Source organism: Tupaia chinensis, unplaced genomic scaffold (genome assembly GCF_000334495.1).
Source record: "Tupaia chinensis unplaced genomic scaffold, TupChi_1.0 Scaffold000077_1, whole genome shotgun sequence".
In the NCBI taxonomy this organism is placed as follows: Eukaryota; Metazoa; Chordata; class Mammalia; order Scandentia; family Tupaiidae; genus Tupaia; species Tupaia belangeri.
Genome location: NW_006159538.1, coordinates 5,546,700 through 5,559,709, shown reverse-complemented (window position 1 = coordinate 5,559,709; position 13,010 = coordinate 5,546,700). Strand labels below are relative to the sequence as shown.

The window sequence follows — 13,010 nt, the reverse complement described above, 5'->3', positions numbered from 1 at the left end:
ATACTTTTGTATGCAAAAATCTGTGCGTGTGCCAGCCACCCCGCCCATGGCCAAGGCCTCTGGTTGAAAGTAGTTGCTTTCTTGGGACCAGCAGATGGCATAATGGTTACGTCACTGAAGTAACCTCCCATGTACTCAGCTGCGGTTCCAGTCCCAGATCCAGCAGCTTAAAACTCACGTCAGGCGCGTGTGTGTGCGTGCCCAAGATCCCGAGAGGAGAATGGAGGAGAAGGGATTGCAGCGTGGCCATCCCCCATGGGGGTGTGATTTCTCGCTTTCTGTCTCTCTGTCTCTCTCTGTCTTTCTGGCGAGCACACACCCGTGCCCTGTAGAAAAAACCTCTCCAAAAAAAAAAAAAAAAAGCTATAGGGCACATGCACTCACCGGAGAAACAGAGACTGAGAGACAGAAAGTGAGAAATCAGCCCCCAAGGGGGATGGTTACACCACAATCCCTTCCCCTCCATTCTCCTGTCAGGAGTTTGGGCAGACATGCACATGTGCCTGATGTGAGTTTTAAGCTGCTGGATCTGGGACTCGAACCGCGGTTGACTACGTGAGAGTGCAGCAGTGTAGCCATTATGCCATCTGCTGGTCCCTGACTTTGTTTGTTGAGGAGCATCATGTCACTGTCTTCCCAAGTCAGCCCTCAGCCCCATCTTCCTCCTGCGCCAGAGGAGGCCTCCCGCTGACGGTTGCCCTTGATGCCAGGATCCTGGAATGAGATGACCCTCATCTCCCTGTCTTTCCCACAGGCCGATTTAAACTGCAATATTCAAGACGATGCCGGGGCTTTTTATGGTGTAACCAGCCAGTATGAGAGTTCTGAAAATATGACAGTCACCTGTTCCACCAAAGTTTGTTCCTTCGGGAAGCAAGTAGTAGAAAAAGTAGAGGTAAGTTGGCCCCTGTGTAGGGAGCTTCACTCGAGTGCAGGCACCTGCCTGTAAGCCTTCTTCCTCGGGGCAGAGGACTGTACTATTACCATGTGTCCTTCCCCTCCCTCCTCCTCTCACGGTTTTCCCCTCTTACTCCTTAAAAGCCAAAATGATTTGCAAACATCGAGGAAAAAAAACAAGTAGGAAATCCTGTGGCAACCCTCCCCACCTGTGTGCGAGGTCAGCCTTGCCCAGCCTGTGCTGTCACCTCTGCAGGGGGCGCTGTGGGTGCCTGTGTGGAAGTTGGGTTGAGGGGTAGCACCCTACCATCCCACCCACCCCAGTCCAAAGGCACTCCAGGTGTTGTAGGTAACCCTTAAGTGGCTACCCATTGACTGGCATCTGCTTCTGACACCTGGAGTTAGTATTGGTTGCTCTCGCCATTTCCATGCCTTCATTGCAAATATTTTAAAAAGTCTTCATTACCTATTAGGATCAGATACCTACTTACGGCTTAGGCATTTCAGGCTTCTCTTCTTTATAAAAAAGAAAGAAAGACAAAAGTATAAAAATTCACAGACATACATACATACTTGTTTTGTCTTGGTATATTTTTCAAGCCACCAGGTCCAGGACTTGAACCACACAGATGGCCACATAGGATCCAGCCATCTTTTTTTTTTTTTGGAAAGAATTATTTTATTTAAGTTTATTTATTTATTTAAATTTGACCAGAGAGAAACAGATCAAGTTGGGGGTGGGGGGTGGAGAGTGAGAAAGCAAGATGCCAGATTCGAGACTCGAACTATGGTCGGCCATGTGGGAGTCCAGTGCTCTTAATCACCATGCCACCTGCTGGCCCTAGGATCCAGCCATTTTGACTACCATGTCATCTGGCTGGCCCATGATGTTTTGAAATATGCACACACTGTGGCATGGTTAAATCAAGCTAATTAACGTGCGTTTTCTCACATGCTTATTTTCTGTTGTCAAAAAACGTAGAACCTTCTCTCTCTGCCGTTTCCCGAGTATAATGTTTTGTTATTAGTTGTAGTCACCAGGCTGTGTGAGGTACAGCATGGACTTACTCCTCCCATCCAAATTGAAGCCTTCTGCCCTGTGGTCGTTCTTTATTCATGGTCAGTCTCTAACAACTTCGTAGAATTTGTCACTTCCAGTAGTTGGCCTATTGTTTCCCTCTTGGTTTTGGCTCAGCCTTAGCAATTATTATTTTTGTGGAAAGGCATGCCTAACCTCTAGATTTTCTTTGCTGTTTGTTTTTATTTTTTATTTTTCTTTCTGTCTGTTTATTTGAATTCACTACAGGGCACATGCACTTGCCAGAGAGAGAGAATGAGAAAACACCCACCAAGGGAATGGCCACACCACCGTCCCCGCTCCATCTTCCTCTCGTGGGCATGCGCAAACACACGCCTGGCGTGGTTTTCAGTCCACCAGGTCTGGGGTCAGACCACATCGTTAGCCATGGGGCAGTTAGCTGCCTTCAGCACCACACCTCATGACTGGCCCCGAAATGTGTTCTGTCTGTATTTTAAATCTCTATTTCATTGATTTAGAGGTGAAACATTTGCTATTCCTATTTTTCTTTAGTTTTTTGTAGTTTTGGTTTATTTTGTGGGTTTTTTCATTTTTCATTTTTTGCTAGAGCTCATGTGCACTCACCAGGGAGGGGGAGAAAGTACCACCCCACCGCGATGCGGGCGTGCTGCAGTCCATCGCTCTACCCGATTGAGGTTTTGGACACACACGCGTCTTGCGTGGCCTTCAAGCTGCTGAGGTTGGGATTAGAACTGCTGTGGGAATTGGCTCCCTTAAGCACCAGGCTGTGAGGCCAGCCCTCAATATATTTTTCTTGAAGACTGTTTTATTTTATTTTATTTTATTTTATTTTAACCAGAGAGAGAAAGAAAGAGAGGGAAGGTGAGAAAGCAAGCCACTAGGTCTGGGACTCAAACCATGGTTGGCCATGCGGAAGTCCAGTGTCTTAACCACCACGCCACTTGCTGACCTCCGGCCCTCAATATTTTAAGATGTGTATTTAATTGTGTAATTTTCATCTTTAGTAACGGAGATATATCAGACTGTTTTTATAAGTTTCCTTTAAGATTATTTTCATTATCTTGTAAGTTTTTTTTTTCTTTTCTTTTTTTTAAAAGATTTTTGCTCTAGGGTGCATGCACTTACTGGAGAGACAGAGAGAGAGAGACAGAGAGCTAGAAAGCAAAAAATCACCCCCCAGAGGGATGGTCATGCCGCGGTCTCTTCTCCTCCATCCTGCTCTTGGGACTTGGGACACACATGCACATGTGCCTAGCGTGACTTTCAAGCTGCTGGATCCAGGACTCAAACTGCAGTCGACTATGTGGGGGTCCAGCAGTGTAGCCATTACAGCATCTGCTGGTCCCAGTATTTTCCTTTTTATTGTCCTTGTAAGTTCCTTTTTTCTTTTTTTAAAAAGTTTGCTGTAGAGCATTTGCACTCTGGATAGAGACAGAGATAGAGAGAGGGAAAGTGAGAAGTCACTCTCCCCACCCCCCGACTCAAACCATGGTTGGCCATGCGGAAGTCCAGTGTCTTAACCACCACGCCACTTGCTGACCTCCGGCCCTCAATATTTTAAGATGTGTATTTAATTGTGTAATTTTCATCTTTAGTAACGGAGATATATCAGACTGTTTTTATAAGTTTCCTTTAAGATTATTTTCATTATCTTGTAAGTTTTTTTTTTCTTTTCTTTTTTTTAAAAGATTTTTGCTCTAGGGTGCATGCACTTACTGGAGAGACAGAGAGAGAGAGACAGAGAGCTAGAAAGCAAAAAATCACCCCCCAGAGGGATGGTCATGCCGCGGTCTCTTCTCCTCCATCCTGCTCTTGGGACTTGGGACACACATGCACATGTGCCTAGCGTGACTTTCAAGCTGCTGGATCCAGGACTCAAACTGCAGTCGACTATGTGGGGGTCCAGCAGTGTAGCCATTACAGCATCTGCTGGTCCCAGTATTTTCCTTTTTATTGTCCTTGTAAGTTCCTTTTTTCTTTTTTTAAAAAGTTTGCTGTAGAGCATTTGCACTCTGGATAGAGACAGAGATAGAGAGAGGGAAAGTGAGAAGTCACTCTCCCCACCCCCCGAGGGGAGATGGCCACACCACAATCCCTTGTCCTCTATTCTCCTCTCAGGATTTTGTCTTGTACTCACACACACCTTGCATTTTTTTTCAAACTGCCAGGTCGCGGATTCGAACCACACATTTGGCTATATGGATCCAGCCATCTTAACTTCACACCTTCTGCTGGCCCAGTAATTTCCTTTTTAATTCATATTTTATTGTCAGGGCTCATGATCAAGCGAGAAAGGAAAAAGCACTCTGCAGCAGGGCGGAGTCACACTGCCGGCCTCCTCCCTCCTCCCCATGCCGTCAGGATTTGGGGTACCCACACACGCTGGTCCAGCTTGTTTTTCAAACTGCTGGTCCCAGGATTCGAACTGCAGTTGGCCATGCAGGATCCACCTCCCTACAGACAACACAACCACTGAGCCATGGGCCTGACCCTTAATTCCTTTTCAATCCAAGATTTCCAGAAGTTTGTTTATTTCCAAGTATTTCCATAGGATCTTGAAACTGCACACATACAGGTGTTTTCTTTCTTTTATCTAAGACTTGAACAAACGTTCAGGGCCTCTGATCTGTGGTGTGTTGGTTGTTAGCCTGTTAAGACTTAGCCATAGGAAAAAGGGGTTTTCTGGCCCAACAGGTGGCATCGTGGTTGAGGCGGTAGGATTCCACATGGCCAAATGCACAGTTTGAGTCTCAGACTCGGCAGCTTGAAAAACATACCGGACAAATGTCCATGCATAACCGAAATCCTAAGAGGAGAATGGAGAAGAAATTGTGGTGTGGCCATCCCCTCTTGGGGGTGATTTGTCACTTTACTTTTCTCTCGCCTCTCTCTCCAGCAATCATGTGTGCCCTATAGCCAAAAAAATAATAATAATAATAAAGGAAAGAAAGTGGGATTTTCTTTAACGATTCATAACTTCCTGGGGCCTCTATCACAGATCTCCTCCTGGTCAAGATTCACTAAAATAGATTGCTGGATTTTTATTTTGATCTTTTTTTTTTTTTCTGGCGAGATTTTCGCTATAGGGCGCGTGCACTCACCAGACAGACAGAGAGAGACAGAGAGACAGAAAGCGAGAAATCACCCCCCAGGGGGGATGGTCACGCCGCAATCCCTTCTCCTCCATTCTCCTCTCGGGATCTTGGGCACGCATGCACACGCGCCCGGCGTGAGTTTTAAGCCACTGGGTCCAGGATGCGAACTGCGGTCAAACTACATGAGAGTCCACTGACATAGCCATTACGCTAACTGCTGGTTCCCTATTTTGATCTTTAGTGAAAGGATCTGTGTCACTTTAAAGAGTCACCTTTCCAACATTTTTTTCCTTAATTTTCAGAAAAAAATGGATTCTGTGCATGTCAGTAAGTTGAAAGATACAATTTTTTTAAAAAATCAAGTTAAAGTACATAGTACAGCAGATAGCAGACAATTCATGTTGAAAAAGTAAATATATTTCATCAGCAGTAATAATCTGCTCGTGTATTTTGGAGTCAAAAGTATAAAAATTCTCCAATTCTTTTTCCTCACAGACCGAGTACGCGAGGTTTGAGAATGGCCGATTTGTGTACCGAATAAACCGCTCCCCGATGTGTGAATACATGATCAACTTCATCCACAAGCTCAAACACTTACCAGAGAAATATATGATGAACAGTGTTTTGGAAAACTTCACCATTTTATTGGTAATGGTTTCGTCTCTCTGCTGTTTTGGGAGATCCTGCCAGGAGACTTGTGGGGACAGTGAGGAAGAGGGTCATATGGGGCTGGACCAGTGGAACTGGCCAGGCTTTTCCATGGGGCCCCAGCAGGTCCGTGGACAGTTGAAGTCACAGCTTTCTGAGGGCAAACTTGGGCTTGCGTCTGAAGAGAAGGGAGTTTCTTCTGGCTGGGGTAGGTCTATTGATGGAATTCAGGTGGGTAATAAGTGATAGCCCCAGGGTCTCAACTCTGGCTGCACAATAAAAATACTTGGAGAAGTTTTTAAAATCCTGATACCAGGGACCAGCAGATGGCATAATAGTTCTGTTACTGGACTTCCACGTAGTTGACTGCAGTTCGAGTCCAGGACCCAGTAGCTTAAAACTCACTGCATGTGTGTGCATGCTTGCCCAAAGTCCTAAGAGGAGAATGGAGGCATTGTGACATGGCCATGTTCCCCGGGGGGGTGGGGTGATTTTTTGCTTTCTGTCTCTCTCTCTCTCTCTTCAGTGAGCACATGCACCCTATAGCAAAAATCTCTCTTAAAAAAAAAAAAATCTGGTACCCAACTTGCATCCTAGATCAATTAAATTATGATCTCTGATGGTAGGACCCAGGCATGTGCATGCATTTTATTTTTTTTTTACTATTAGTTGCCAGAGGGCACCTGTACTCACCAAAGAAAAAGGGAAAGGGAGAAGGCACTGCCCAGGGGGGCGTGTCACACTGCAGTCCGTCCCTTCTTCACTCACATATACACAGTGTGTTTTTGAAGCTGAGAGGGCCAGGATTTGAACCGTAGTCATCCACATGGGATCTCCGACTCCCTTAACTACCAGGTCTCGGGCAGCCATTGCATTATTTGCAAGTTCTCAGGTTGCTCCAGTGGTAGGCAGATAAGAGTCTTAGCAGCAGTTCGATGTGCGACCTTCAGGGAGGCCAAGTCCGAGTCTGCAGGTTTGCACTTCAAACACGCGCCACTCACTTCATGGAGGACTGGCAAGGCCTCGTAAGAAGTGGTGTGCGTTGAGATAGGAAGATTCAAACTCTCAGCACCAGGAGCAACAGCTTGAAATAGAAAGCAGGGACCAGGAAGGGGAGGGAAATGTTCTTCATTGGATGAAAAATGTCGAATTGTAAAAGGCAGCTAAAGGTAAAGGGGGAAAACAGTAATATGCAAGATCTGTGATGGGAGAACCTAAGAGTTCCCTCCAGACAGTGTATGTTTCCCCCAATATTTAGCTTGAAGATAAATTTCTCCTAAGAGCTTCATGTGGAGATTTAGGAAGGATATTAGAAGCAGTGTTATCCTCCAAATACACTTAGAAAATATGCAGTAATGGGTTTCATGAGATTCACTTTTAAAAAAATAACATTCTTTGATTAAGCTGAAGGAAAGAATGCCAAAACAAAACTCATTGGGACAGTTTGGCTAAAGGGGCAGCGAGATTATATTGTGGTCAAGCACTCAGCCCCAGAAGGCCTCCTTTATTCGTCTCGATACTCAGATGAGGAACTTTAAGACCTGGAGTTCTGAGAGAAGGTGGATCTTTACCTCGTGTGTTGTGTCATCGGCATAGCAGTGCTCAGTGTTGTGCACTGCTGTTTAAGGGCTCCTCCTCAGCTCTCCCAAAACCCTTATTTGTACCTTTTGCCTTTTTTCATGATGTAAATATGCCCTCCATGGGCAATTTCAAGCTACCAGTAGTTGTCCAGCTCACACAATTTCTTGATATTTGACAGTACCTTCCATGAGCCAGTAGGTGCCAGCTCCTGTATGCCACTGTAAAAAAAAAAAATAAAGAAAAAGGGAACCAGCATTTAGCGTAATGGCTATGTCGCTGGATTTCCACGTAGTTGACCGTGGTTTGCGTCCCGGACCCGGTGGCTTAAATCTCACACCGGGTGCATGTGGGTGCATGCCCAAGATCCCGAGTGGAGAATGGAGAAGTGGTTACAGTATGACCATCCCCCCGGGGGGTGATTTCTCGCTTTCTGTCTCTATGTCTCTCTCTGCCTGTCTGGCGAGCACACGCACCCTATAGCGAAAAACCTCTCCAAAAAAAAAAAAGAAAAAAAAATCCTAAACCTCTGCATAGTACATTCACCCATACCCACAATGGGCATGGCCACAGTCAGGATTTTGGTCATATGCACACACAGGATTCAAACCACGGTCAGCCACATGAGGTCCGGCTTCCAGTGCTCTGCATTTAACTGCTGCACGAGGGGCCAGCTGTGTTTATGTCTAAAGCTCCCCGGGTAGTGACTGTGTGTGGCCAGGTTTGAGACCCCCCCACACACACACACACACACACTGCCTGCCAGAGGTGCTGGTAAGTGAGCTGCAGGGAACCCCAGAGGTCACAGACACATGGTTGGCACGTAACTGGCAACCTGGTCATTTTGCTTATTAACTTTCATTTATTCCAGGAAGAGAATCTCGGAGGATTCTTAGATGTACTCGTGTCCCTTTAAAATGTAGAATCCAGAGATCTGGGGCAAAGTTTGGATCCAAGTTCTGTAATATCTGTCCAGTAGTATCCCTCTCTTTAAGGGTCTTTCTGTGACAGTGTTGCAGGTCAGAGTTGCCAGGCCAGCAGGTAGCCAGTACTGGTCACCTTATCTCTGTCGCTCTTTAGGAACAGATGCCGCACCGTAGAGTTCAGCTGAGCAGAAGGGGAGGGCGACATCCCGTTGGAGACCTTAGCCTCCAGGAATTAACCAAGGCTCTGAGTGGATGGCCACCCTGCCTCTCTTGGAGGGAGTCTAATCTGTCTCTTAAAAATCAGTTCTAGTCTGTTCGTACACATTAAGGAAGATGTCGTCAGGCCCCTAACTAAGGCCTGGAAAAATGCTAACGCACCTGTTACCCAGAGAGCCCATGAAACTGCAGTGTGTCACTTAATAATGAGGTCACATTGAGACCAGCAGTTGGCGTAAATGGCTACATCGCTGGACTCCCCTGTAGTCAATCATGGTTTGAGTCCTGGACCCGGGGACTGAAGCTCACACCGGGTGCGTGTGCATGTGTGCCCAAGATCCTGAGAGGAGAATGGAGGAGAAGGGATTATGGCATGGCCATCCCCCTGGGGGTGATTTCTTGTGTTCTGTCTCTCTGTCTGTCTCTCTCTGTCTGGTGAGCGCACACGCACTATATAGCAAAAAATATAAAAAAAAAAAAAAAAGGACACATTCTGAGGAATGCATCACTGGGTGATTTCCTTGTTGTGTGAACGTCTCGGAGTGTCCTTCCACACACCCAGATGGCATAGCTACTCCACACCCAGGTTCTGTGGTGTAGGCTATCGGGAGCTTACAAACTTCGAGATCACTGTCGTTCTGCAGCAGAGGACTCTAGCGCGTTTCAGTATACTCCCTTGGGACGTGTGACTTCAGCTGGTGCAGCCACTCAGAAAATGATCAAGTTAGATGAATTCCGAAGTGTCATTAAGCAACTAAATACTTTCCTTCAATGTGAGGAGTTATTAGTTATCAGTAAGTATCTACTGGAGGTAGTATTTTAGGTTTAGAAATACTGAAGCGATGATGTATCCAAATTGTGATGTTATCCACTTACTGAGCAGGAGCAATGTCCTTGAGGTTCCCCTTCAGGGAGAGGGAGCATGGCCAGAGTGGCCTGCTAGATAAGGCTGGCGGTATCTCTTTTCTTTTCCTTCTCTCGAATTTATCAGGGACACATGTGCTTACGGAGAAGCAGCAGAGCATAGTCACATGACCTGGTGTGTTTCTCAAGCCTCCAGGTCCAGGACTCAAGTCCCTGAGTTCAGGACTTGAACCCCACCACCAGTTGGCCATGTGGGACTCTGCTCACCTAACCACCAGGTCATGTGAGCTTTAGAGGTCATAACCATACAATATCCTGCAAAGTGTCTTTTCTGTGTATTCTAGGCTTAATTTATGTCTATCACTGGCTCAGGGGAATGATACTTCACTAGGTATATTAGGTACCAAACCTGTGTCATCAAGACTGAGTCCAGACAGGACTGGTGTCTGGGCTTGATTATCTGAATTCAGCAGGGTGATTGTAGAATGAACTGAACCTGCAGATGCAGAGCCTTACTGACAGCAGCTGAGCTGCCAGCTAGGTATCTGTAAGGAATGGGCCACTCATATAAAAAAATAGAAGTGTAGAGCCTTTATTGGGGGCTCTCCCCGGTGAGGTTCACTGGTCCAACAGAGAAAGAGAAGGGGGGGGAGACGGGCCAGAGAAGTTGCACCCTAGGGTGGGGTTTAGCGATTTTTATAAGGGTATAGGGAGGGGGAGTGTCTTAGAGGTAGGAACAGTCCATGTATGGTAAAGGTTTGGGAGAGCAGACTAGTGTGCCGTGTAAGGTCTGATACTGTGTGCAGAGTAGAGCACATGTGCTACGTCTGGGTTAGATCTGAGTGCAGCGCAGGTCTGATGGCAGGCTAGATCTGGGTTGCATATGCCAACTATGGCGTGGCATCCAACCCCACACCCAAGCTGCCCGGGCCTCTGGCCTAACAGCATCTCTTGTCATCTTTTTGAGGGCATGTTTAGACATCCAGGCTGACAGAGACATTTTTCTCCTTTTTCCTTTCCCATCTCAACCATGGACCCTAAACCAGATCAATTCTTTTTATATAAAAGAAGGTACTGCAAAACTGTGAGGTCATTTTTTTGCCTCATTTTATTAAGAATGTTAGGATAAAGAATGTTAGGTCTACCTGAGGTCCTAAAGCCAGTGATAGGCATAAATTAAGCCTAGAATAGAAAAGACACTCTGCAGGATATTGTATGGTCATGAAATCTAAAGACTTGGATTAAAGTCCCAACTTTACTTTTTTTGGGGGGGCAGAGATTTTTGCTATAGGGAGTGTGTGATTGTCAGAGAACTAGAGATGGAGAGAGAAAATGAAATAAGCCCCAGGGAAATGGCCATGCCACAATTACTTCTCCTCTATTCCCCTCTTGGAATTTTAGACATGCACACACGTGTACGAGATGTGAGTTTCAAGCTGCAGGATCTGGGTCTCAAACCATGGTCAGCCGTGTGGGAGTCCAGCATCTTAGCCACGACACCACCTAGTGGCCCCCTCCAGCTGTACTTTATGACCTCGGGCAAGTCATGTCTTCAGACATGTTTCTGCCTCCATTTATAAATAAAATGGTCAAGTCTGCACTTCCCACTTCGGAGGACGTCCTTGAGACTGGCTCAGCTAAACTGGGCTGAGATTGTACTGACTGCTGGGATAGGAGCGGGTGAGGCACAGACCCTGCCGGGCAGTAACGCCCAGCCTGCAGGGCACAACAGGCCAGTTAATAAACTACGATGTCAGGTGGTGATGCCTAGAGCTGCACCATGGAAGTGCGGAGGGAGGCCGAGGGTTCTGGGTATGTAAAAGGTGATGCTTACGTAGCACCGGTGAATAAGCAGACGTGGCTTAGGCTTACCAAGAAGGGGGCATTTCGTGGGTGCATACTTAGGCCTAGATGCTGGGATGCCTTGGGGGACCTAGACAGGTGGGGCAGTGCCTGGAGTCTAATGAGAGGAGTGGAGTAAACTAAAGCTGACTGATGGCTTGCAGAGGGACATGGCGCTAAGAGAATGTGGAAAGCAAGGTTTGACCTAGGTCAGGAGGTTGCGGAAGGCTTCCTGAGGAAGGAGCAATGCCTGAGGCCCTTCTCTGTCAGAGGGGAGGAACAGAAGCACCCACTCAGAGTTACTGGTTCCTGTTCTTCAGGAATACGTAGTCAAATGGATGAGAATGGGCATTTACTTTTTTTTTTTTAATTTTTTATAAGTTGCTATAGGGCACGTGCGCTCGCCAGACAGAGAGAGACAGAGAGATAGAAAGCGAGAAATCACCCCCCAGGGGGGATGGCCACGCCGCAATCCCTCCTCCTCCATTCTCTCAGAATCTTGAGCACGCACCCCCACGCGCCCGGCGTGAGTTTAAGCCACTGGGTCCAGGACGCGAACCACCGTCGACTGCGTGGGAGTCCAGAGACATAGCCATTACGCTAACTGCTGGTCCCGAGATGGGCATTTAAACTAAAACTAAACATCACGCAAATCTCTGGGACCAGCAGATGGCGTAACTCCCATGTAGTCGACCACAGTTCAAGTCCTGGACCTGGCAGCTTAAAACTCAAACCTGTATGCGTGCATGCCTGAGATCCCAAGAGGAGAATGGAAGAAAAGGGATTACAGTGTGGCTACCCCTCTGTGGGGTGGAGGGTTATTTCTTGCTTTCTGTCTCTCTGTTTCTCCAGCAAACAGGCATGCCTCATTTTAAAAAGTCATGCAAATCTCTGTGTACTTACAGGCCATGCTTGGAAGACTCGAAGTATTGTGAGACTTTATTCTTTTCTTTTTTTTTTTTTAAGAATTATTTTATTTAACTCTATTTATTTTAACTTGTCCCCAGAGAGGGACAAGTGGGCGGGGGAGTGAGAAAGCAAGCCATCAGTTCCAGGACTTGAACCACGACTGGCCATGTGGGAGTCCAGTGCTCCTAACCACCATGCTACCTGCCAGCCTTCGACTTTGTTCTTTAGGTAGGGACTGTAAATCTGGGTGCCTTAAGGGCAAGAGAAACTGAAACAGGTGAAGCAGCATGACACAGAGGGGAAATGAGATGGACAGTAAAAGAGATAAAGCTCTCGTATTCCAAGTTTCTGACACTGTCCTGGGCTAACAAGCACAGCAGTCATGGAGGAGAATCACTGAAGCAGTTCAGGGTGGGGAGTTTGGTTAGATTTGCCTTTAAAAAGTTCCTCTGGCCCAGCCGTGGTAGTGCAGGCAGTGGGGGTCCACTGAGTGATGCTGGAGACACGCGAGAAGGCCAGGGGTTCGGTTCCTGGGTTAGCCTGAACGTGGGTGGTGTGCCCATGACCCTGCTGGCTGTGGGGGTTGCGGTGTGACCAGCCATGCCCGGGGTCCTTGTGTCTGTCTGTGTGTCTCTCTCTTTCATAAAATAGGTAAGTCAAATAGTTTCTTCTGAGAATGGCATGGAGAATTGAGGCCAGAGGAGGAGATGAAAGAGACAGGGTCTGCTAGGGAGGGTCCCCGGTGACCTGGTCCAGGGAGCTCCAGGTCTGCATGGAAGCTGAGGCCATGGCACTGCTCAGCCATGAGGAAGGAGAGGAGGATTAGAGAGACCCGGCTCAGGAGGGGGAGAGGTTTCAGAGTGCATTGAGAAAGGTGGAGTCTTCGTACCAGTGGAGGAAGTGTGAGCAGGTCTGTGAACTAACGAGACAGGTGAGGAGGGCGTGGGAGGGAGGAGACACGGAGCAGAAGGAAGC

The 13,010-nt window shown here is 47.1% G+C and overlaps 1 protein-coding gene across 2 annotated transcripts in view; it reads left to right on the top strand.

Annotated features, from left to right (window-relative positions):
* Positions 1-13,010, top strand: part of TEAD1 (TEA domain transcription factor 1) — a gene marked incomplete at its 5' end in the record, with an annotated part of 80,053 nt that overhangs the window by 59,180 nt on the left and 7,863 nt on the right. For both annotated transcript variants that reach the window (XM_014584803.2, XM_014584802.2), the window contains 2 exon segments: positions 755-895; positions 5,548-5,700. In XM_014584803.2, the coding sequence (XP_014440289.1) occupies positions 755-895; positions 5,548-5,700 (294 nt within the window).